The sequence below is a fragment of the Papio anubis genome, chromosome 6 (genome assembly GCF_008728515.1).
Source record: "Papio anubis isolate 15944 chromosome 6, Panubis1.0, whole genome shotgun sequence".
NCBI lineage: Eukaryota > Metazoa > Chordata > Mammalia > Primates > Cercopithecidae > Papio > Papio anubis.
In genome coordinates this window covers 131,185,890-131,212,911 of record NC_044981.1, presented here as the reverse complement: position 1 = coordinate 131,212,911, position 27,022 = coordinate 131,185,890, and the positions used below count along the sequence as shown (strand labels likewise).

At 37.1% G+C, this 27,022-nt stretch overlaps 1 protein-coding gene across 7 annotated transcripts in view; it reads right to left on the bottom strand.

Annotated features, from left to right (window-relative positions):
* Positions 1 to 26,279, bottom strand: part of MED23 (mediator complex subunit 23) — a 47,156-nt gene extending 20,877 nt beyond the window's left edge. The window contains exons 1-13 of one of the 7 annotated variants that reach the window (XM_031667441.1): positions 26,040 to 26,279; positions 25,662 to 25,693; positions 25,417 to 25,504; positions 17,616 to 17,740; positions 16,101 to 16,212; positions 14,620 to 14,718; positions 13,404 to 13,505; positions 12,597 to 12,666; positions 11,165 to 11,277; positions 8,701 to 8,796; positions 8,115 to 8,132; positions 2,853 to 3,053; positions 805 to 948 (exon numbers count right to left, since the gene is read on the bottom strand). In XM_031667441.1, coding sequence (XP_031523301.1) covers positions 805 to 948; positions 2,853 to 3,053; positions 8,115 to 8,132; positions 8,701 to 8,796; positions 11,165 to 11,277; positions 12,597 to 12,666; positions 13,404 to 13,505; positions 14,620 to 14,718; positions 16,101 to 16,212; positions 17,616 to 17,740; positions 25,417 to 25,504; positions 25,662 to 25,693; positions 26,040 to 26,078 — 1,239 coding nt within the window. In that variant the 5' untranslated portion in view covers positions 26,079 to 26,279. Of the gene's footprint in view, positions 1 to 804; positions 949 to 2,852; positions 3,054 to 8,114; positions 8,133 to 8,700; positions 8,797 to 11,164; positions 11,278 to 12,596; positions 12,667 to 13,403; positions 13,506 to 14,619; positions 14,719 to 16,100; positions 16,213 to 17,615; positions 17,741 to 25,416; positions 25,505 to 25,661; positions 25,694 to 25,822; positions 26,020 to 26,039 lie in introns of those variants that run through there. The other 6 variants (XM_031667437.1, XM_031667443.1, XM_031667442.1 and 3 more) reach the window with 6 other exon arrangements.
* Between the last annotated feature and the right edge of the window lie 743 nt (positions 26,280 to 27,022).

Sequence of the window (27,022 nt, the reverse complement as noted above, 5' to 3'; positions counted from 1 at the left end):
AAATGATATGGGTGTCTGGGATTTGCTTGAAAATTGCCCAACTTTAACAAAAAAGATAAGGAGGACAAAGACAAAACAAGCGTATTTCTTGATGATGGGTATCATATGGTGGGGTTACAGCTAGTGCATGGTGGGGTTACTGTAACCCCACCACATTATATCCATCATCAAGAAATACTCTTGTTCCATCTTAAAATTTTCTGGGCAGATCACCTAAGGTCAGGAGTTCAAGACCAGCCTGGCCAACACAGCGAAACCCTGTCTCTACTAAAAATACAAAAATTAATTGGGCATGGTGGCATGCGCCTGTAATCCCAGCTACTCGGGAGGTTGAGGCAGGAGAATTACTTGAACCCAGGAGGTGGAGGTTGCAGTGAGCCGAGATCACGCCACTGCATGCCAGCCTGGGTGCAAGAGTGAAACTCCGTCTCAACAACAACAACAATTCATAATAAAGTACTTCTAGAAAATGGCAATCATCAAAATACATCACATTTTACTCAAATATCTTACATGATAAAACACCCAGGGGACATACTGAGGCTCAACTGCCAAAGAAAAAATAGCTATTAATAGAGACTGTTATCTGGCCATTCAATGATGTATATAGATTAAAACAGTTTTCATCATTTCTAAAACTGCAGACCTACCTAGAATGTAGAGAAAGAGCTTGCTACACCTAATACTCAATTGTGATTTAGCATAAACTTTAGAAATACACAAAATCACACTAAAGTCCTTAAACATAAATTAGACATAATTTACTCATCACACTGTTATGAATAGTTACTCAGTGAAGCTTACTTCTTTTTCTGGGTATAGCAAGTCGAAGAGCTTCATCACGGGGAGAAAATCAGCTAGTGCATTTTTCTGAATACTTCCAGAAATGAATTGCAGGAGAACCCACATAAGATGATCTCTGCCTTTAATCAGTCCTCGCCCTGCTAACTATAAAAGATGTTTAAATATACATGTATACGCTGCTACTTAAAGAGATGAATACAGGAAGTCTTTTTTGTTGTTGTTGTTGTTGTTGTTGTTAAGGAGAAACCCTGGTTCTTGCTCTCAGAAAGTCAGCATCTAATTTTGGCACTTAGTAATTACTTACTCTCAATTGAAGACACACCATGCAAAACCTGCTAAATTATTTTAGTATTATATGTATGCTTATTTGTCCTCCTTATATCTCCTTATATCTCCTCCTGCTCCCCAAAACAACTATGCATATAAAACATGCAGTTTTAGAACATAGTCAAGTTGATCATGTGTGCATGAGAATCAAGTTTAATATGGGATAATTCTTACTTAAAAAATCTCATCAAAACCTGGGGAATACTCTATCATACCAAAAGGATTTTTTTTTAAATTTGAAATTATCATGGACTGGTTATCATAAAATGCTTCCTGGTTTTCTGTACATTTTGTTTCTTATTTATTTATTTATATCTTTTTAGAATAAGGATAGAGATGGGGTCTTCCCTTGTTGCCCAGGCTGGTCTCCAACTCCTGAACTTAAGCGATCCACTGGCCTCCGCCTCCCAAAGTGCTGGGATTACAGGAGTGAGCCACCCCGCTCGTCCCCGGCCGGTTTTCTGTACATTAAACAGAAACTAATGGTGGTTTCTGGGAGAAGGTGGTTAAAAGGATTTTAACAATATTTACGAAAAATTTTCCCCAAGATAATCCATGCTGTGGAGATGTTATATAAAACAACATTTATTTTATTCCCATTCAATATGTCTAAAATTTTTGACAAAAAACGACTTTTCCCACAAACTTAAGTCTTCCACTTGTCTCCCTTTTTCAGATTCATCATCCTCCCTTCTATTCATTCCCAGAGTAGGAACCACTGAGCAAGCCTAGACTCCTGCTACTCCCTCTATTCACTGTCAGTCACCTAGTTCTATTCCACTTCAGTATCCCCCATCTCTGGCTCCTCCTTTCTGCCCTGGTTTAGGCCTTTAGCACCTAGCCCACTGCAGTATCTCTCACTGATTTCCTTGCCTCCGGCTTTGTACCTGTCCATCGCTACACCACCTACTTTCTCCATGTGGACACTAGCATTTTTCCAACTTGCATATGATGATGCCATTCTCCTCTGCATTGCCTCCAAAACAAAATCTAAACTCCTTAGAACAGGCACATGGCCATTTAAAGTTCTCTATGTCTGCTCTTGCCTTCCCGCCTTCCTTATCTCACCAACCATTTCCCCTTTATATTTTTATTTCCAGTTCTCACACATCTCTATCCCTTTCTAAATGATGGTCTTATAGATAGGAAACACTTTTCTTTTTCTCTTAGCAAGTTTCTATTTGCCCTTCAGGTGTTAGCTTAAAGATCTCTTTGATACAGCCACCCCTGATATCTCTGATAGAGACTATTCCTTTTGTTTTGTTTTGTTTTGACATGGAGTCTTGCTCTGTCGCCAAGGCTGGAGTGCAGTGGTGTGATCTCGGCTCACTGCAACCTTAGGGACTATTCCCTTCTATTTGTATTGCAGGGAAATGTGCTTTCATTATAATAACTATTAAGATATAATCATACTGTTTGTGTGTTGTGTGTATATATAAAATATCTCCTCCTTTAGTGAGGTGCTTCTTGAGGATATTACAGTGTCTTTTCACCTTGTATCCGCTGGTGCCTGCACTGGGAATACATAGGATGAATGACTGAATCCTGTTTTTACAGTGACAAGAAAGTAAAAAGTTAAGAAACTATAAAAGCAGTGAACAGGACAGAAATTAGGGCTCAGAACTTCTGCAAGTTCTAAAATCACTAGGGAAAGCCCATAGCAGTCTAAAATCCAGTAATCAACAGGTGAAGTCACTCCGACCAAAATATTTAGTACATACCTTCTGATGAAGAGAAAGCACCATATGTGGAAAACTTGCAAACTGGAAAAGCACAAAGAAAATGAGCTGACTTGAGAGATGTTGCCACAGGAGTTGGCTTGTTCCCCCATCGTCAAACTTCTCCTCGGTCTCAGATCGCTCCATGGCATAAACAACCAGATCCACCAACTGGTCCTCCAGCACAGGGCAGCGCTGCTTGTGCTGTAGGGCAGAGATTAAATACAGTATTCCAAAAGCCTCTCGGTTAGTTTCAGAAGTTACCAGTTAATGAGCATTAATTGTAACAAGAGGCTGAGAAGCATGGAATGAAGTTGAACTTAAGAAGTTAAGGTTAGATTTAGTCTATTAAAGCTGCATCATGTTCTATTATCATACAGGATACGTTTCAAGAAAAAATGTTCTTAGTTTTCCTACAAAACAGACTTCCCATTAACTTTTGACTTCCACTATGGACATTATTCTTTCAATTTGACAAAGGGCAATGCATCGTAGAAAATTCTGTTATTTATCCTTTGGAAAAAGATAACATTTTAAAGGGCATATGAAACAGGGATAGCAGTATTAATTTTGCAATCTAAGTCAAAAGATGAAAACTCTGGATTTACAGGGAGCAAATATTGTGACAGAACAAATAAAGCAGGTATGTGAATCTCTTTATTTTAAAGTAATCCCTATAAGTTTACACTAACTTTATATACAGAGGTATACCTAAATAGCTACCAAATTATTCAACATCTGTTTTCAATGTGTGGTATTGGTCCAGACACTGAAATGGAAACTTCTTCCACAAGGGGAAAAAAATTGATCTCTGTTCTTCCTTCTTGGAAGCCAAACATAATGCAGCTTTAATTTTAAATTAGACCACTTTAAAATCTAAAACAAGAAAAAGAATTCAGTTTAAACACTAAAAATGAGAATGCAGCTTCCCTTTCTAGAGGCAAAAAGATCTGTGCTTTTAAAAGTGATTTAAAAACTATACTTTTACCAAAAGAAATATATTAAGCCATGTTTAAGCCATTTTCATATTTCCTTTATAAATATGTCATATGACTTAGTAGCAGGCAGTTGGAAGCCCTTCTAGTGAATACAATTACTAATACAGATCTTTCCCCCTAAACTTTAGGTGTGATTATCAGTCTTTTGCCATGAAAAAGGGATATGATTTTTTCAAATTTAGGGAAAAAATGCAAAATGGGGACAAATTTGGAAATAAACAAGACATAATGAATAGCATCCCCTCTTTTGCATGCTCTTTGCCAGCTCCAAACTTGTAAAGCTCCAATATAGCTGCAGTTTCTTAAAGCATGCAAATAAAACAAACATCTATCCAAATGATAAGCATCAATGGTTGTTTCATATTTTTTCCAAAAACACAATGCCATGACCACAGTTCAACCACATTACAGGTTTACAAATAGCAATATTAACACCACCAGTTGAGACTACAATACTTTTCCTCCAAATGTAATTATCATTATGAAGCAGAGCAAAGTGCAACAGACAACACTACAGACTATTTCTTAAATCAGCATGCAAAACTACTGTGTACAGGGCTTGAAATTCACTAGTTCTGCCAACCACCAACAACCTAAGAAATGTGTCAGACAACACAAATTTAGAGTGAGATCATTCAAAGTATACAGAGTCAGAAAAAATTGTGAAAAGAAGTAAAGCCAGGATTTCCAGTAGGAATTTTTCACTAGTGATGGGAATTTGCTTCCAGTTTGGAAACTGACCAATTTGTCATCTATTTCTCCATCCATAATGGTCTTCCATCAATCTGCTTTAGGAAAAAAGAGCAAACTAAATAAAATTGGTTTTTAGCACCTGAGTCATTTTGGAGTTTCCCTTTTTAGTATTAGCTATTTAAGAAAAAAACTGGATTTTCACCTACATATTTTTAGGCATGTAGTGACTGTCATACAGTTAATGATTTTAAAAGGAAAGCAAAAATATTACGATTTTGACAAAGCAAGAACTAGGAAATTTACAGTTAAAGCTGATGTTCTTTCAACACGTGCCATGACCCTTAACTTTTCTGTCAAAAATTAAGTCAGTCAGGAATCTCTACGGTACCTAATGCTCCAGTACCTGAATATAGCAGAAGAGCTCTCAGGATTAACTATAAATTTCCCAGGTGGTTTTAGTTAAAGTCAAGGATATTTCTCAAATCAAGTTTAAAGACAGCTTAAATATGTTGCTTTATCTGCAAATTTTGGTAATATCAAAAAAAAAAAAAAATCTGAGCTACAAAATGATCTGTACTGCTACTTCAGAATAATAAACTGCTTTAGTTTTCAATTATTTAAAGACAGGCACATTAAAATTAAGACTCTCTACTACATAGCAGATGGTTTTACAAAGTGGAACAACCATTTGTAAAGCAGTTTCAGAATCTATGAATAAAAGTTAACTGTCAATCACTAGGCTAAGATTATTTCATAAGCCAATGGATGCTATGCCTGTAACTGTTCACATCTTGTTTTGTGAAAGCTTTGGTGAATTTAAGTCTTCAAAACACTGACATATAAAGTTAAATTTGTTAGTGTACATCATAACTATACGCCTACTTAGTTAAAACCTGTTTTAAGACTATTTACATTCAATATTTTAACAATTCTATTTCTACCTAGTAGCCCAAACTATACTGAAACTTCATTTAAAATTTTCAGCTTTGATAAAAGCTAAAAATCAGGCAAATGACATTAATAGAAACATTAATATTAACCCTTGACCTATGCCCGATTCCTTCCCAGCACTATTTCAAATGGCAAATGATAGCACTTTTCAGTCTTAGCATCTCATATCCTATATTGAGTAGTACTGGACACTTTTCATGTACAGTTCTCATAATGCTTTTGCAGCAAAATTTTAACATACTGTACTTAGGTAAGCTTAAATTAATTTTAAATTATTTCAGTGATGTAAATCAATTTTAAAATAATATCTATTCAGGCGAAGTTGGGAAAAAAAATTCCTTTCAATGTCATTTTCTCTTTCAAAATCATATTCACTGCTTTAACCGAGAAAGTTACCAATAATCAGAATAATTTCAAAGAGAAACTTACTGATTAACATAAGATCAAATGAATGATGAATACTTCACTGTCTCATAGTAGCCAAGGTTGATACACCATCATGTAAAAGCCTGAGGAGTGTATCTGTTTTACAGTGCTTTTATTTGGCAGAAAGAATACAAACTTGTGTAAGCACATAAAAAACAAGACTTTTCCACTGTGAGTTGAAGTCTAACGCTCCATCTTGCCGGTCACGGAACTGGGCTATTTATGACTTGCTGAATGTAACCAATAATAGCATAAAATACAACCCAATTCCTACTGGAAAATGTAATGTGAACAGCTCTTAAGGTTTCAAAAGCTATGAGTAAATTATCACATTGCTAGAGAAAGGACAAGAAAGTATAGTGTAGGATGCAGTTCTGTAATGATAAAAGATGTAATACGATGATTTGGTTATCTTTAATCATATGCTTCTTATCCTGTGTGTTCTCGTTTTCTAGTCTACTTTCCAGTAGGTAAAAATATCATGTCAACTGAGCATATTATCTTCTATCTACACAACCCTTAACTAAAGAGTTTTCTATGAAAACGATTACTGATGAATTGTGAATTTTTGACAATGTTTACACTACAGTGGTACCAATACTAAAAATGTTCTGTCAGCATTTCCATTATAAACTTTATTTTTTATGGATTTATGTCTTAGTCATAAACTTTTTAGGTTGAAACTTGTTATCAAAATGATCAGATCAGAAATACTCTCAATTGTTTCGTCAATTTCTAGTTTGACAAGAGCTGCCCGCCCCCAAAAGAAAAAAGCTTAGGATAGCTAAGGATATCTGGGGGAAGGTATTTGCAGCTCAAATGACCATGGGTACATTTATCCACCAAACTGTAAAAAAATTGAGTCAAATATGACTTAAGGTTCACTGTAAAAATTACTTTTAAAACATAGCATGAAGCATTCTTTCAAAGTTAACTGAATACTTACCTCTAATTCAACGAAAGTTGATCAGAATTAATGACTTGGTATTTAAGATGTTAAATTGACAGATTATATGAGGTAACTGTCAGATACTCTAGTGTGAAGCAGTTTCAGTTTCACATGTACAAAAGCTTGTCCAAACAAGGAAACTTGGCAAATTTTTCAGAAGAAAAACTTAAAATAATAAAAGAGATACTGCTACTAGGGTGAGGTTTGGCATGCAAAGTTTCAACACTGAGCAAGTTTTATGGCCAAGCTATATGTCCTTAAAAATAGGGCTTTATAAATGGAAGCACTGGCACAACCTTCACTATAGTATTGCAAACAGTAACGCTATTTTATATAACCTAGACAAGAACGTCTTTTTAAAATCAAAAAGCTGGTCTATTTTAATATGTTGGGCTCAAAAATTTTTAACAAAAATAATTGGAACCACTATTTTGTTTAAAATATCAAAGGTGAAAAGTCCTAGAACAGACTTGGGACTGTATAAGAGTTTGATTTATAAAGTTTGGCCATAGTGTTTTTCTCCCACCGAAGGTGAGCGTCAGTTGAGAGGAGCTCACTCTAGGAGGAAGGCACTTTTGGCAAAGACTGACAAAGAAGGGTGTTTGTCAAGCAGGTGTGGGGTCACCTAAGAGTCTGACATTTCTTAGTCAATCCCCATGTTTCCAAAAAAGCCTTTCCTGTATAAAGTTTACCACTCCAACTTTTAAAAGCAGCATATCTCTATTAAAGTGCCTTTTTTCTCTTTTTTGTGTTGTTTTTGTTTTTGTTTTAAGGCAAAGCAACGTAAGTATTTCTGTTGTTGTTATTTTTCTTTATTTGTTTTAGTAGTCTGGAAAGATAAAGGCCACCATAAATCTTTCCATCTCTGAAAATTCCACCAGGCTAGCTTTAGCCCTAAAGTAGGAAAAAGTAAATGGAGTGGGAAGGAAAAATAAATCATCAAAAAGTGACAGGCTTCACTGAGTGCCAGGTGTTGTCTCTTTGTTACCAAAAAAAAAAAAGAAAAAAGAAAAAAGAAAAAAAAAAGAATATTAAAAAAAACAAACACCAAAAAAACAAAAACAAAAACAATCCACCAAAAATAACTCTCATATCCCAAGAAGAAATCATTTTTTAGTGGCCTTGGTCTCAGCATGGTCCTGCCAATTTCAAGCCCCGACCATACACGTATTCTCTAAATGGAATCAGTGGCTACAAAGCGGCCAGCGTATCGTTAGTCACAATACAACAGTAAGGTTGTGAACATACCTGAGCAATGTTCAAGGTCTAGAGCATTGGAGGATGGGCAGGACAAGACAGGACAGAACAAAAATAAAGGAAGAAAAAAAGAAAAGACAAAACAGTGACTATGAGGCCAGCCTCAAGGAACCCAGAGTCAGCACAAACCCTCCCACATGTTAAACCACCAAAAACAAGCAAACACACACCAAAAAAAAAAAAAAAAAAAAAAAAAAAAAAAAAGTCAGCAAGAAGGCCACGCTGAAGATACCAAGGGTTATATAAAAACAGACACCCAAACAACAAAAAAAAGACAAAAATTATGGTTAAGTCATGTGTAGGTTTCTCTGGCAAAAGGTATACTTGAAACTGGCCTTATAGAAAAAAAAGCAATGCAAAATAAACCAACTTTAAAAATTTTTCTTTTTAGATTTAAACATTCTTAAAGTAATATATAAATGGTAGGAATAATACATTGTTTAAAAAACTATGTATATTTTTGAAAGTCACTAAGTAGTTTTTAACTGTTTTGCTCAGTTAGCTATAGCAAAGAAAAGAGAAAAGAATAGTGCAGATTCTATGCAGAATTTACTAGGTTTCCAGCATAGTACAGTACCTGCTTATTTAAACCTAGCATATTGCAGACCATATCCCTGGAATAAGGCTGCTCCAATACATATCTCAACAAAGCAGTCTGTGGTTCAAAGAGATCCTTTAAAGAAAATAAGAAAATCATTGCTTCAAGATCAATGTCAACATTAATCCAAATTATTAGAAATGAGATTTTAAAATCCTCTAAAGGCACTCGTTACCTTCACAGAGTAGGCAGTATCTAGTGGGAAAAAAATCATAGGATTTTAGTGCTTACAGGTCATCTGCTCCCACCCCTCATTTGCCTCATTTGACACCTGAGATGAAGCGGTTTGCCCCAAGGTCATACAGAGGGTAACAATAAAGATAACACTAGAACCAGACCTTCCAATCCCCCTTCCCCAGTGTACTTTCCACTATACTTTCCCTGAAAACGCAGAAGGTTTAAAGTTTTTAAATTTTAGCATCTCACTAATGTCAATTTATATAGATTTTGTCCTAGGTGATCATGTTTCTTAGACATAAAGAAGCATCATTAATAATATCTTTGCTTCCTTTCTGTTAAAACTTAACAAGTCAATTTTCTAGAAGTCTTTCTAGGCATGTAAGTATACAATTTCTGATAGTCAAATTCAGTTTATAATAAATAGTACTAGGCCAGGCATAGTGGCTCATGCCTATAATCCCAGCACTTTGGGAGGCCAAGTTGGGAAGATCTCTTGAGCCCATGAGTTTGAGGCCAGCCTGGGCAATATGGCAAAACCTCATCTGTACAAAAAATACAAAAAACTAGCCAGGCATGATGGCATATGCCTGTAGCCTCAGCTACTCAGGAGGCTGAGGTGGGGAAGGTCACCTGAGTCCCAAAGGTCGAGGGTGTGGTGAGCTGTGATCATGCCACTATACTCCAGCCTGGGTGACAGAGTGAGAGCCTGACTTAAGAAACAAATAATCAAACAAAAAATAATACTAGAAAGCGACATTAAAAACAAAATCTTTTTCAGAGTTTTCCAAATGACAGGCTGAATGTTTATTCAATGTCTTGAATATAGACCAATCAATTCCCTATTTTCCTAATAAGATTCAAAAAACAGCTTTTTAGCTTAAAGCATATCAACTTTTTGAGAAGTAGATGAAACAGCGATAAGCCTATTTATATTTGTTAATTTTGCCTGCCCAAACTTAAAAGATATTAATTTAAAAATATTAATTTATGTTTATTAAATAGATTAATTTAGAAGGATTTCATTCTAGTTTATTTTAACTCTTCCATGATGCTAAATGGTTTCTAAGTCATCTAAAGGCTTTCTAGAGCACATCGTCTTCATTTCTATGTTGCTGGGGACATAACATTTTGATAGAGTTAATGAAAGTTTTTCTTCTTACAAACCTCAAGCACTGCTTGCATAAGGTTAGCTGGATGTTTTTAAATGTCTCCTTAGGTGGATGGACAGATAGAAAGAAAAAAAAATCACTTTATATACCTATTTTTAAGATAATCTTTAAAAGACTATGCTATTGTAACTATGATGTAAAAACCTTAGAAACAGTTATGGCATTAAATTTCTTTTTTTTTTCTTTTAAATTCATTTCTATCAGCCTGTAATCCCTCTCTATTCACCCCATCTACCAGAATGTCTTTGTTTACTGTTTCTTTCTTCATTTTAACAGTAAAATGTCTGGGAAAGGGGTCGAGTACATAAACATTCACTTCAATGTGCTAATTTTAAAGAATTCCTGAGGCATTTTAAAACAGAATAACCAAAGTGACTGTTTTACGAAGACGTTCTTATAGCAACAGTTGACAATGTAGATATAGTTGTAAAAAGAGCAACTAGGCCCAAAAAATTATCAGTCCAGTCAGCAAGACTGCTCACTAATGCAACAATTTAGAAGGACTGGTGCCCCTTAAAGGGTATATCAAAATTTCAGTGATTTGAAAAAGCATACCCTCTTCCCTTTAGGGTCAAACTTAGAAATGTGACTTCAAATATAGTCACATTAGTCTTAAGTATCATTGTAATGAAGTAATTTTCTGTAATTTTCTGTTCAGAAATGTAATCTAAGAAGAATGAAGACAGTTTCTAAATACTGTTTTACAAGTGTAAACAAAAACACTATTTCCAAATTTGGAAGGACAAATAACTTGATAGCACAGGTGTTAAGAGTGCAGATTCTGGAATTAGACTGAGTTCACATTTAAAAGCTCTACCACTTTTAAAATGTGGGGACTTAATCAAGGAATCAATTTAAAATTTCAGTTTCCCACCTCCAAATACCTTGCCAGAGGTGGACCACTGGGGCATAAACACCCACAATAGCATCAACCACAGGGTATATTTGGATACTAGAATAACATGATAAACTATAAGCTACCTTTCATTAAATATTTACTTCTTCAGATTATGAAGCAACAATTTAGCATCACACATAATCTAGGTTGAAGACTGTCAAATGGACTAAAAGTGTCATTATATTTAGCAACATACCTTATCATATGGCAAAAGGCCTTTCAAAGGAAAACGAAGAGTTGCAGGATCCAGTTTCCATGAATTACAAATGGCACCCGAGTTATTTACAACTGGCAGAAGACTACAGCGACCTGGACGTATCACAAAAATGTTTTTAAGTAAATGTGAACACAGCAGTACTTCATTCACTTCATAAATATTTAATGAACATATATGCTGAAATAGGCATTGGTTTGGTTTAAAAATGGCTTATAAAAATGTTTCAGTGAGACTGAAGTTTGGGAATTTTATTTTTAGTTCAGATAGTTGAAGATCAATTTGCACAGGCTTTCCAGAGTTGAAAATGTTGCATTTTGTCTAAATGTCTAGGGCAGAGATCAGCCAACTATAATCCATGGGCCAAATCCAGCCTGGCACCTGTTTTTATAAAGTTTTACTGGAACACAACTGCCTTTGCAGTCCAATGGCAGAGCTGAGTATTTGGAACAGATTCTGTAGCCTACGAAGCTTAAAATATTTACTAAATGGCCATTTACAGGAAAAAGTTTAAGACTGCTAGTTCAGTGTCAACATGATTAAACTTTATGCAGGATATTCCTAGAGGCCTTACATGTCACATATGACTATCAGCTCATACATCCAACTGCCTAACAAATATTGTCACTTGGATGTCCTACAAGCACCTCAAACTCAACATGTCTCAAATTCATCATCCTTCTCCAACCTACTTTGCTTCCATAATTCACTACATGATATCAATATCCACTCAGTTACAAAAGCTAGAAATCTGATAATTATCTGTCTAGTGTCTATTTAGATTATTTTTGTATTTTCAGTATCTAGAATAGCACCTGGCTCATAGGAAGAACTCAATATTTGATCACTGAATAAACAATGGTCTATATTTCCACACGGTTCTGAGGTCACCATGATTTCCAGAAATAATTCAAGAGGATATGTGGGCACTGCAAAAATTGCCAAATCACATGGTTATTTTTAAAAGAAAGTTCAGAGACTCTAACAAAACATGGGAAAATGGAAAATTAGATGAAAGGAAGAGCAAAAGTGGGAATTAGAATGGGCTGAGTGAGCTTGACACCTTCACGTTCTATAGCCACAGAGGGACAGGTCTGTTGAGCCTTCCAGCTGCCTAGAAATTCCATGGTGCTTTACTAGCTGTATTAAAATGTCTTTCTAATCACCAAGAAACTCACTTCTAGAATGGTTTTAAATGAAGATGAAACCCATTCCAGAGAGTTTCTTTTTCCTCCCTGTATTTGGCACACAAAGTAAGTGAAAACAAGTGAAAGACATTATATTAAGCTCTTAGAGAGTCACCAATATGACAAGCCACCAAGGCACATATTAAGAGACCATCCCTCAGCTTTGTTCAATAGTAAGATTTCTAAAAATCAGGTACTATTTGGCATATTTAAAATTGTAATCCTACCACAAATGGAGTTTATCCTTGCTGTGGGCCTGAAGGTATCCACAAAGTCTGATACTAGGTTTCCAAGTAACTGAAGAGAGAAAAGAAAGAGGGAAGTCAAGTAAATAAGTACAAAAGGAAAATTGAGACTGCCCCTGAAATATCGTGAACATTTACATAAAATGAGATAATATATGTAAAGATTTAGTACACTGCCCTGGCACATGATAATTGTTTAAAGGTTAGCTCCCTTTTGCTTCCTTCTAAAAAAATCACTCACTAGTTCATCTGTCCCTGAATTAAACCAAGTCACACCACCATATCCTTAGCTATTTGATGAAGCTGAGCATATTTTATCACATGGCATATAAATTGTCTCAATGGAAATGCAGAGAAATGAAAGAAATACATCATGATTAAAAATATACATATTATCTAAGGATAAAGTCATCATTAAAAGAATAAGCACACAAAAATAAGATTAATATAACTGTTTTTGACAAAATACCCTTTTCCGTGTGTGAGACAGGGTCTCATTCTGTTGCCGAAGCTGGAGTACAGCTCACTGCAGCCTCAAACTCCTGGTTTCAAGTAATCCTCCTGCCTCAGCTCCTGAGTAGCTGGGGCTATAAGCACGTGCTACTATGCCTGGCTAATATGTGTGTGTGTTTTTTAATGTTTTGTAGAGACAGAGTCTTGTTATGTTACTCAGGTTGGTCTTGAACTCTTGTCCTCAAATCATCTTCCCACCTTTGCCTCCCAAAGTGCTGTGAGCCACCAAACCCAGCCGAAAATTTATATTAAAAATTTGGGAAATATAAAATTTACCCAGTGTGGAAGTTTGCCTTCAGGATACAGTTTCCTGATCTCAGTGACTGCAAAATAGGCTGGTAATAAGCAGGCATTTCTTTCCAAGATATATGCTATAACCTAAGAAAAATAAAAATGCCACATCATTCTTGACTAGTCCCACATATAAGCTCTTTATTTTATTTATTATCATTATTCATTTTATTGTTTTGAGACAGGGTCTTGCTCTGTTGCCCAGGCTTTGAGTGCTGTGGCACAATCATGGCTCACTACCATCCTCGACCTCTGGGGCTCCAGTGGTGTTCCCACCTCAGCCTCCAGAGTAGCTGGGACTACAGGTGTATGCCAGCAGGCCCGGCTAACTTTCTAATTTTTTGTAAAGACAATGGGCTTAAATGAGCCTCCCGCCTCGGCCTCCCAAAGCATTGGGATTACAGACATGGGCCACTGAATCTGGTCCATGTGAGCCTTTTAAATATAACAATGATAATGACAACAAAAAAAGATATTAAAAAGTAGACATGTTACTTTCTGGAGAGATGCTGGTCAAAGGACAAAATTTCAGTTTGACAAGAGGAACAAGTTCAAGAGACCTATTGGACATTACGGTGACTATGGTTAATAACAATATAATGTATACTTCAAAACTGCTAGGAGAGATTTTAAGTGTTATCATTAAAAAAATAAGTATAATATATATACACACACACAGACAACTGCTACTTGTCGATTAAAATAAAATGTAGAGATAGTATTTATTGGATTTATTGGGTTTTAACTGTAGCATAAAAGAATACATTTATATGTAAAAAATATCTAAAAGTAAAGATTAATAAACAATGGAATACATTGTTCAATGTTAGTAAATAATCTTGCACATGCTTTAAATATTGGCACACTTAAACAGGAGAGCAACAGACCAACGTAACAATTCTTGCAATACTAGTTACAAAGTACAAAGATCTTTTAAGTGGTCCACATGCTGAGGTCTTGTAATGGTTTAAGCTATTTTAATTTCTATTTCATTGTTTTTGTAATTTAAAACCATGAATTAAAATTTAAAATGTCCTTTTGAAATATAAGGGAACTAGCATCTTTTAAAATAGAAATGATTTTTTTTTTGTAGAAGAAATACAGCATCTCACAAAATACCATAAGTATTAAAAGCACAGACCTAAACAAAGCTAGACTTTTTTGAGGTTGTGATCATGAATTTCAGATATGTCTAAATTACCTCTCTTGCTGCCAGAAGCTGCTGTACAACAGCAGAGCTCACTGTATTAGGAATTGTCAAAATCTTCTCCAAAATCACTTTTAAGAGATCTCGAACACCCTGATATAAGAAAAAAGACATGGGTTAAAATTAAGTAGTGTCTACTGTGTTAGCTAAAACATCCAAAGGTTTCAGGGTTATATATTCCTTCCAGGTCACACCTTTAAATTTTCTAAATCCTAGTTACTAAGTCCCTAACATTAACTCAAGAGAAGAGTCATGTTCCAAAACAGAATTCTAAAGACTGTCTTACAATACAATGAGCAAAAAAAGTCATTATACAGTTTGCCAAGCTTTTTTGGCCCTCATAACAATAGAAGGGTTTCCACTGTTACAAGGGTCAAACACCTTAATTTATACATACAGACAGAAACATATTTTAACAAGACTTGAAAGCACTCTGAAAACTTGAGTAACAGTATCAAACTTTTTGGTAGATGACTCTTTCTGCTCACTCCCTTTTGTGCTGGGATTATAGGTGTGAGCCACTGTGACTGGCCTATTCTCCCTTCTCATCCATCACATATCTTAATCTCTCAAGGATATCCAAGGCTATTCTGTTAATCATTTCCACATATCTAACACTAGTTACATTATCTGATATATAAAGAAGAAATTTCATTCAACATGCATTTATTGACTATGAACTAGGTAACCAAGTTTGTAAAAGACAGAACATATACATAAAAGAACAATTATGAAGTACCATACAAATAAGAAGGCAAAAATTGCATAAGTCCGAGTAAAGAGAAAATAATTAGCAAAAGCTTCTTAGAGTTAACTGTGTGATAAATCATGATTTAAACTAATAATTATCTGTTAGGTCATTATCTGGTAAGTCATTTCAGATTAGAGAAAATGCAGAAATAAAGCACAGGGTCAGACACTAGTAGTTCTTGGGAAAAGGACAATGACAAAAGTCTCCTTTTCATTAAGATACAGAATGGCTTTTGTAGCTATGGAGTCCCTAAGCCGTTTCATGAGACAAAACTAGAGAGTGTATGTTGTTTTTGGTCAAGAGCCCAAAGTGCTGAAGATATTAGTTGAGATAAGACTCACGTCCAAGGGAGGTGAAGCAGGTCTTGCTCCCTTCATCAGTGATGCCTACCATCCCTTCTCAGTTCCACACACCCCTGCTCTGTGCTTTCATTTGAAGGGATCATAACACTTGCAGCATGAAGGAACATGGATTCTGCTTTGTGACTTCCCTACTCTTCATAAAAATGTATCAGCTACCTGTATTTATAAGAATGTTGGGAGGGGAGTAGAGGAGCCATGGGAACAACTGAGTAATTTTAAATCTCTTCAGGAAATATATCACAAGAAATAGACAGATTTTGTAAATGCTTCCACATCATGTCTCTCACCTGAAAGTAGGATATGCACACTGAAAAATCAATCATATCTGAAAACAATCACTTTTTATAATGAGAAAAATATACCTTGTAATCCACTCCCCCAATTATTTTCCGAACCAGTTTAAATGTCAAGGCCCAAAGCTGTGTTCTTTCCCACTCAAGAGTGTCAGAGTTTATCAGGGATTCACAAACCAGCCTATAAAAAAAGAAACAGCCATTCCAGTTATAAGACAGAATTTTCCAAGTTCTCTAATAGCCACCGACATGGTTTGGCTGTGTACTCACACAAATCTCATCTTGAATTGTAGTTCCCATAATCTCCATGTGTCATGAGTAAAACCACTTAAATCATGGGGGACAGTTTCCCCGATCCTGTTCTCATGACAGTGAGTTAGTTCTCACAAGATCTAATGGTTTCACATGGGGATTCCCCCTTCATTGGGCACTCATTCTCTCTCCCGCTGCCCTGTGTGATGAGGTGCCTTTTGCCACGATTCTAAGTTTCCTGAGGCCTCCCTAGCCATGCCGAACTGTGAGTCAATTAAACTTTCCTTTATAAATTACCCAGTCTCAGGTATGTCTCTGTTAGCAGCATGAGACAGACTAATACAGCCATAGTCTATGGACTGTATTATATTTATCCTCTCAAATATCTTTCATAAAAGTGCATTATTACTAAGTACACTTATAAATATGTATAGCATTTTACATTCTTTACTTGTATGAAAGATCAAAAACAAAGTAAGAATGAAATAATATTCACTACGTTATATTTTACTAGAAAGAAGTGTATCTGGAGCTTTCAGTTACATGTTTACCATCTATCACCTTGTGGTACACTGGATTTTTCCAAGAGGGTGGCAACAAGATTTTTGATCCCACATCTTCTTCTGAAATGTGACACTGACATTTCTCCCAAGGAGAGGTAGGGGGAAAGTCTATGTTCTCACTCCTTAGATGTGGGCAGACCTAAGACTATGGCCGAAAGGATGCAGTATGACTTCTAAGACAAGGTGACACAATTTCTGTCTAGCCCTCTTTTGCACACTTGCTGTTAGGCTCCACCATGAGGTGAGAAAGTTCAGGCCACAAGGAGAGGGCCTGTGGAGGTTCTGGCTAATAATCCCAGCTGAGGTTCCAGATGACAGCCAGGAACCAACCACCAGATATCTGAGTGGGGAAGCTTTTGCCATGCTCCAGCCCCAGCTACATCGATCATTAATCATTAAGACCTTGAGGAAAAAGTGCCTCCTAAGCCCAGTCAACCACCAAAACCATGAATAATTTTAAAACCTGAGTATTATTGTTTTAAGCCATGAGGTGTTGAGGTTATGCAGCAAAAGTAAAGTGTTACAAACTAATCAAAGAGATTAATCTCAGCACCTGGGCAGAAACATCTGATTTTGAGCCCACAAGCATTATATAATTCTAAGATTATGACTCCTAAAAACTAAAACCTGAGGTATTATATAAAGGATTACTTGATGAACCTCACTTTCTTCTTCATTCTCTTATCGTTTCACAACAACAACCTCAACCAATTTCTAATCACATATAGAAAAGAAAATTCGTCAGATTGCTCATACCCATTAAACGTACCTGGGTGGAAGGAGACCAGTCTCAACTGCCATTGCTAAGCAGTCATAAAGAAAAGAAATTCTTTTAGGACTATGCTGACCATGAATAAACTTAACAATCCACTGGATACACTGTTCATGAGACTCCTGGAAAATTAGAGAATGATTTTATTTGGGGTCTAAAGTTACATTTTTATAAGAAATAGCTAATACTACAACTGGAAGTATACCAATACTATGAATGAAATACTTCACTATGAGCATCTGTGGATGAAAATAATTTTTTAAAAAAGGAAAATTAAAATGTTCAGATTTAGTATTTGTCACATTAAGCTTAAAATTTTGCAATTATATAGATAAAATGCTATCTTTTTATTACATGGGACCTTCAAAAGTATTAATTAATTAACTAACATATCAATGGTCAATAGAAAACTCTTAACACAGATCATTGTAAGGCATTGTAAACATTGCCCTTCATGGCATATATAAATATTACTGTCACTGAGGGTAAAATTCATTACGGATCAGTATGTATCAGCCTTATGAGAATTAGGTGTGAATCTAATCCCTAAGAGCCTAAAGAAGAGCCCATTATGAATCTAATAACATGTCACATTTCTAGACTTGCAAAACTTTAAATATGATGTCAAATGTTGTGCTGTATCAAAGTTTATCTTCTAGGATATCTCCAAAAAGAGCCTATAATGTTCTGCTTCTCTCCATGACCACTGTTCTCATACATACTTCTATTGTGACACATATAACAATGATTTGGAAATACCTATTTTCTTCCTGGTTTCTCCATTAGAGGGCCACATCATAATTTATAAAGTGTTTAATGAATTTTTAAAAAAAATTTTGGAAAGATGTTCAATATCACTGAGAAGTGCAAAATAAAATTATACTGAGATAAAATTTCTCATGTTTTTGATCAGCAAAGATCAAAAAGCGTAACACTCTATTGTGAGGTTATAATAAAAAGATACTCTCAAACACTGCTGGTGGAAATATAAACTAGTACAACCCTTGTGGAAAATTTAATAATTTCTATAAAACTTACAAACCAGTAAGGCTTTTGACTCAGCAATATTATTTCTAGGAATTTATCCTATTTTTCAGGCATAATATTATTCATCACAGCACTGGTTAAATGAGAAAAAGTTAAGAAGAAACTTAAGAGTCAGTAGAAGATTGGTTAAATGGAGGAAGGTACAGCCATACAATGGAATATTACGTTGCTATTTAAAAAACAAGTAAGAAAAGCAGCAGAAACCTCTGCAGACGCAAACGACTCTGTCTGACAGCTTTGAAGAGAGCAGTGGATCTCCCAACACGGAGGTTGAGATCTGAGAAGGGACAGACTGCCTGCTCAAGTGGGTCCCTGACCCCTGAGTAGCCTAACTGGGAGACATCCCCCACTAGGGGCAGTCTGACACCCCACACCTCACACGGTGGAGTACACCCCTGAGAGGAAGCTTCCAAAGCAAGAATCAGACAGGTACACTCGCTGTTCAGAAATATTCTATCTTCTGCAGCCTCTGCTGCTGATACCCAGGCAAACAGGGTCTGGAGTGGACCTCAAGCAATCTCCAACAGACCTACAGCTGAGGGTCCTGACTGTTAGAAGGAAAACTATCAAACAGGAAGGACACCTACACCAAAACCCCATCAGTACATCACCATCATCAAAGACCAGAGGCAGATAAAACCACAAAGATGGGGAAAAAGCAGGGCAGAAAAGCTGGAAATTCAAAAAATAAGAGCACATCTCCCCCGGCAAAGGAGCGCAGCTCATCGCCAGCAACGGATCAAAGCTGGACGGAAAATGACTTTGACGAGATGAGAGAAGAAGGCTTCAGTCCATCAAATTTCTTAGAGCTAAAGGAGGAATTACGTACCCAGCGCAAAGAAACTAAAAATCTTGAAAAAAAAGTGGAAGAATTGACGGCTAGACTAATTAATGCAGAGAAGGTCATAAACGAAATGAAAGAGATGAAAAGCATGACACGAGAAATACGTGACAAATGCACAAGCTTCAGTAACCGACTCGATCAACTGGAAGAAAGAGTATCAGCGATTGAGGATCAAATGAATGAAATGAAGCGAGAAGAGAAACCAAAAGAAAAAAGAAGAAAAAGAAATGAACAAAGCCTGCAAGAAGTATGGGATTATGTAAAAAGACCAAATCTACGTCTGATTGGGGTGCCTGAAAGTGAGGGGGAAAATGGAACCAAGTTGGAAAACACTCTTCAGGATATCATCCAGGAGAACTTCCCCAACCTAGTAGGGCAGGCCAACATTCACATCCAGGAAATACAGAGAACACCACAAAGATACTCCTCGAAAAGAGCAACTCCAAGACACATAATTGCCAGATTCACCAAAGTTGAAATGAAGGAAAAAATCTTAAGGGCAGCAAGAGAGAAAGGTCGGGTTACCCACAAAGGGAAGCCCATCAGACTAACAGCAGATCTCTCAGCAGAAACTCTCCAAGCCAGAAGAGAGTGGGGGCCAATATTCAACATTCTTAAAGAAAAGAATTTTAAACCCAGAATTTCATATCCAGCCAAACTAAGTTTCATAAGTGAAGGAGAAATAAAATCCTTTACAGATAAGCAAATGCTTAGAGATTTTGTCACCACTAGGCCTACCTTACAAGAGACCCTGAAGGAAGCACTCAACATGGAAAGGAACAACCGGTACCAGCCATTGCAAAAACATGCCAAAATGTAAAGACCATCGAGGCTAGGAAGAAACTGCATCAACTAACGAGCAAAATAACCAGTTAATATCATAATGGCAGGATCAAGTTCACACATAACAATATTAACCTTAAATGTAAATGGACTAAATGCTCCAATTAAAAGACACAGACTGGCAAACTGGCAAGACACCTCAGTCTGCTGTATTCAGGAGACCCATCTCACATGCAGAGATATACATAGGCTCAAAATAAAGGGATGGAGGAAGATTTACCAAGCAAATGGAGAACAAAAAAAAGCAGGGGTTGCAATACTAGTCTCTGATAAAACAGACTTTAAACCATCAAAGATCAAAAGAGACAAAGAAGGCCATTACATAATGGTAAAGGGATCAATTCAACAGGAAGAGCTAACTATCCTAAATATATATGCACCCAATACAGGAGCACCCAGATTCATAAAGCAAGTCCTTAGAGACTTACAAAGAGACTTAGACTCCCATACAATAATAATGGGAGACTTCAACACTCCACTGTCAACATTAGACAGATCAACGAGACAGAAAGTTAACAAGGATATCCAGGAATTGAACTCATCTCTGCAGCAAGCAGACCTAATAGACATCTATAGAACTCTCCACCCCAAATCAACAGAATATACATTCTTCTCAGCACCACATCGTACTTATTCCAAAATTGACCACGTAATTGGAAGTAAAGCACTCCTCAGCAAATGTACAAGAACAGAAATTATTACAAACTGTCTCTCAGACCACAGTGCAATCAAACTAGAACTCAGGACTAAGAAACTCAATCAAAACCGCTCAACTACATGGAAACTGAACAACCTGCTCCTGAATGACTACTGGGTACATAACGAAATGAAGGCAGAAATAAAGATGTTCTTTGAAACCAATGAGAACAAAGATACAACATACCAGAATCTCTGGGACACATTTAAAGCAGTGTGCAGAGGGAAATTTATAGCACTAAATGCCCACAAGAGAAAGCAGGAAAGATCAAAAATTGACACTCTAACATCGCAATTAAAAGAACTAGAGAAGCAAGAGCAAACACATTCCAAAGCTAGCAGAAGGCAAGAAATAACTAAGATCAGAGCAGAACTGAAGGAGATAGAGACACAAAAAACCCTCCAAAAAATCAATGAATCCAGGAGTTGGTTTTTTGAAAAGATCAACAAAATTGACAGACCACTAGCAAGACTAATAAAGAAGAAAAGAGAGAAGAATCAAATCGACGCAATTAAAAATGATAAAGGGGATATCACCACCGACCCCACAGAAATACAAACTACCATCAGAGAATACTATAAACACCTCTACGCAAATAAACTGGAAAACCTAGAAGAAATGGATAATTTCCTGGACACTTACACTCTTCCAAGACTAAACCAGGAAGAAGTTGAATCCCTGAATAGACCAATAGTAGGCTCTGAAATTGAGGCAATAATTAATAGCCTACCAACCAAAAAAAGTCCAGGACCAGATGGATTCACAGCTGAATTCTACCAGAGGTATAAGGAGGAGTTGGTACCATTCCTTCTGAAACTATTCCAATCAATAGAAAAAGAGGGAATCCTCCCTAACTCATTTTATGAGGCCAACATCATCCTGATACCAAAGCCTGGCAGAGACACAACAAAAAAAGAGAATTTTAGACCAATATCCCTCATGAACATCGATGCAAAAATCCTCAATAAAATACTGGCAAACCAGATTCAGCAGCACATCAAAAAGCTTATCCACCATGATCAAGTGGGCTTCATCCCTGGGATGCAAGGCTGGTTCAACATTCGCAAATCAATAAACATAATCCAGCATATAAACAGAACCAAAGACAAGAACCACATGATTATCTCAATAGATGCAGAAAAGGCTTTTGACAAAATTCAACAGCACTTCATGCTAAAAACGCTCAATAAATTCGGTATTGATGGAACGTACCTCAAAATCATAAGAGCTATTTATGACAAACCCACAGCCAATATCATACTGAATGGGCAAAAACTGGAAAAATTCCCTTTGAAAACTGGCACAAGACAGGGATGCCCTCTCTCACCACTCCTATTCAACATAGTGTTGGAAATTCTGGCTAGGGCAATCAGGCAAGAGAAAGAAATCAAGGGTATTCAGTTAGGAAAAGAAGAAGTCAAATTGTCCCTCTTTGCAGATGACATGATATTGTATATTTAGAAAACCCCATTGTCTCAGCCCAAAATCTCCTTAAGCTGATAAGAAACTTCAGCAAAGTCTCAGGATACAAAATTAATGTGCAAAACTCACAAGCATTCTTATACACCAGTAACAGACAAACAGAGAGCCAAATCATGAATGAACTTCCATTCACAATTGCTTCAAAGAGAACAAAATACCTAGGAATCCAACTTACAAGGGATGTAAAGGACCTCTTCAAGGAGAACTACAAACCACTGCTCAGTAAAATAAAAGAGGACACAAACAAATGGAAGAACATACCATGCTCATGGATAGGAAGAATCAATATCATGAAAATGGCCATACTGCCCAAGGTTATTTATAGATTCAATGCCATCCCCATCAAGCTACCAATAAGTTTCTTCACAGAATTGGAAAAAACTGCTTTAAAGTTCATATGGAACCAAAAAAGAGCCCGCATCTCCAAGACAATCCTAAGTCAAAAGAACAAAGCTGGAGGCATCACGCTACCTGACTTCAAACTATACTACAAGGCTACGGTAACCAAAACAGCATGGTACTGGTACCAAAACAGAGATATAGACCAATGAAACAGAACCGAGTCCTCAGAAATAAAACCACACATCTACAGCCATCTGATCTTTGACAAACTTGAGAGAAACAAGAAATGGGGAAAGGATTCCCTATTTAATAAATGGTGCTGGGAAAATTGGCTAGCCATAAGTAGAAAGCTGAAACTGGATCCTTTCCTTACGAGACTTAAATGTTAGACCTAATACCATAAAAACTCTAGAGGAAAACCTAGGTAGTACCATTCAGGACATAGGCATGGGCAAAGACTTCATGTCTAAAACACCAAAAGCAACGGCAGCAAAAGCCAAAATTGATAAGTGGGATCTAATTAAACTAAAGAGCTTCTGCACAGCAAAAGAAACTACCATCAGAGTGAACAGGCAACCTACAGAATGGGAGAACATTTTTGCAATCTACTCATCTGACAAAGGGCTAATATCCAGAACCTACAAAGAACTCAAACAAATTTACAAGAAAAAAACAAACAACCCCATCGAAAAGTGGGCAAAGGATATGAACAGACATTTCTCAAAAGAAGACATTCATACAGACAACAGACACATGAAAAAAGGCTCATCATCACTGGCCATCAGAGAAATGCAAATCAAAACCACAATGAGATACCATCTCACACCAGTTAGAATGGTGATCATTAAAAAGTCAGGAAACAACAGGTGCTGGAGAGGATGTGGAGAAATAGGAACACTTTTACACTGTTGCTGGGATTGTAAACTAGTTCAACCATTATGGAAAACAGTATGGCGATTCCTCAAGGATCTAGAACTAGATGTACCATATGACCCAGCCATCCCATTACTGGGTATATACCCAAAGGATTATAAATCATGCTGCTATAAAGACACATGCACATGTATGTTTACTGCGGCACTATTCACAATAGCAAAGACTTGGAATCAACCCAAATGTCCATCAGTGACAGACTGGATTAAGAAAATGTGGCACATATACACCATGGAATACTATGCAGCCATAAAAAAGGATGAGTTTGTGTCCTTTATAGGGACATGGATGCAGCTGGAAACCATCATTCTCAGCAAACTATCACAAGAACAGAAAACCAAACACCGCATGTTCTCACTCATAGGTGGGAACTGAACAATGAGATCACTTGGACTCGGGAAGGGGGACATCACACACCAGGGCCTATCATGGGGAGGGGGGAGGGGGGAGAGATTGCATTGGGAGTTATACTTGATGTAAATGACGAGTTGATGGGTGCTGACGAGTTGATGGGTGCAGCACCCCAACACGGCACAAGTATACATATGTAACAAACCTGCACGTTGTGCACATGTACCCTAGAACTTAAAGTATAATAATAATTAATTAATTAATTAAAAAAATAAAAAAATAAAAAACAAGTAAGAAAGGAAGGAACAAGTAACTCTTGGACTGATAGGGAATTACCTTTAGATTATTATTAGGAGAAAAAAAGTGCTAATTAATTAACAGTGTACATGGTATATGATCATGCTATAAAAGTGTTTCTATACGCATAAAATACTTCTAGAAGAAAACATAACTTGAGGATATCGGCTAGAGACAGAAAAAAGAACAGGTAAGAGAAGAGAAAGAGACTAGTTATTGGATCCACCCTTTTTATACCTGTGCATTTTGAACCATATGAATGTATTACCTATTAGAAAATAATTAAACAAAAGGTTAAAACATGACTGTATTAGCATTATATGATCCATGTCTGGAGTGGCAAATCTTATCACCAGTGGCTGACACACAGTTCTCATTTCCCTACCCATAATACACCATGAGAAAGTAAGGCACTACTGGAATGTGAGCTCTTCGAGGATGACACATTTTGTCTTTTTCACGGATACATTTTCTGGTAGCTGTTCTTTGTTACTTTTACAGTTTGTTTCCTCATTTTTACTATAATATCTTCCTATCGTTATTATAGAATCTTGGTATTCCTATTGTAGCATCTTTGTATCAATGCTGTGCCAATTCCTTTATTAAGTAAAACAAATGGAATGTGTATCTTTGACAAGTAAAGCTTAACACATCTGTTTTCAAGTGTATCAAATAAATCCGAATAGGATGAAAATGATCTTAATTAATCTAACATAGGGGAGTTTTTTTCTTTTTTTTAACGTTGCACACTGTGCAGTATCAACTTGACTTCTCAACATAGGTTTTCCACCGAAATATACAAATTAAAACAAACGTAAGCCAGAATAAAAAATGATGACAATTTTATTTCTTCCTTCTCAGGAAGATCTTAAGAGTAACATCAAAGTAAATGTTAAAGGAAAAAAAAAAAAAAGAAGGGGGCAAAAATCATCAGCTGAATGTATTAAAAATGAAGTGCTCACCTGAGAAAGACCACCCCAAAACTGTCTGAAGGCACCCAAACAGCTAATTAGTTTTGTTTTCTCATCTTCAGGAGTATCCATAAACATGCTAAAAAAATAAAAATTACATTATTTGTCATTCGTTTTAAAAAGGTAATTACACACAATCAGAATAGTGGATCTTAGAACCTTCCAACACGAAACTAAGTAAAATCTGACAGATACAATCACATGAAAACACAAAAATCCGCCACGCATACACTCACCCAGGAAAAGCCTCTTCTATAACTTCCGTTTTCTGTAAAAAACAAACAAACAAACAAACAAAATGTAAACAATGTTAATTTTTAAAAGGCGCCTCCCTTAGCCAAGTATTACAATGTAACACAGGACAAGTCACCTTAATCAGCTCTGAAACTATCAGTACCTGTCGGGCCTGTCACTGTATCGATTTCAAAGGATACAATGAACTTGACAGCAGTTTGAGAATCACTAAACCTCCCCGCACACAACCTCGATGTCAAAACAAGAGAATAAAAAGGGAAGCGTGAGACGAAGTTGCCCAGGCCAGCTTCCTTGGTCTGCTGCCCCCGCGTCTACCCGTCCCCGAGCCGTAGTCCTGGATGGCCGGCAGCTGCACTCACCACCACCTCTTCGAAAATGCTCTGCAGTTGCGTCTCCATCTGTACTATTACCCCCGCCTTTCCGGGGTGCCCGGTAAGGCCCGGGTCAGACCCGAGCTCTGGGAATATATGGGGCAGCGGGTCGGAGACCGCCGGAGGAAACCGTAGCTCTCCGACGTCGCTTCCCTCCCCCAGTGCTTTACCGGGGAGCCTTCCCTCCGCAGCCCAGCCAACTGGAGGAACCTGTACCGAAGACCGGAAGGGCCCGGTACGCTCTGTTTGCAAACCCCGCAGAAACCAGCGGCGCCGCCAGACGGTTCCGTCTGTGGAGAAGGGCACCCGCAAGCCGGACGAGAGCGCCCCCAAACGGAACCTTGAGCCCAAGGACCCCGGAGGCGTCATCGACCGCAGGCCGCCTCCTCCCGGCTGGAGAAGGAGTTGCTTCCTGCTCGGGACTAACCCGTTTGCAGACTGGGAAATGAAAAGCTTGAAACCCAGAGGCTGCAGCCTGCGGAAAATGCTGGAGCCGCAGCTGATGTCTGTGAGCAGCTGACCTTCTGGACCTCCATCAGCGGCCTGCAGCCAGGAGCCGAAGCCACAGAGACAGTGTCTTCTCAGCTATGATAACCTCAGTGCAAATGCGATTGACTGACTTTTGAATGCCAAACCAATTTTGCTTCTATGGTATAAATGCTACTTGGTCATAATATATTATCCTTTTAAATGTATTGCTGGATTCTATTGGCAATATTGTTGAGAATACGTGTTTTTCTTCATATGCCACCGTCATCACCAACCCCTAAAACATCTGTTATGCCTTTTCAATGATTAGCTTTCTTTACCTCAAAAAGAAAATTGTTGATGAGAGTCATAGACATCCAAAGGGCCTTTCACTTCTTTGAGGGTTGTGAAATGCCACAAACTGCTAAGCATGAACTACTCCTTTGTAGCTGCTAAGTGATGAGCTGATGAGTCCCCATTAGTGGTTTTGTTATACAAGTCTC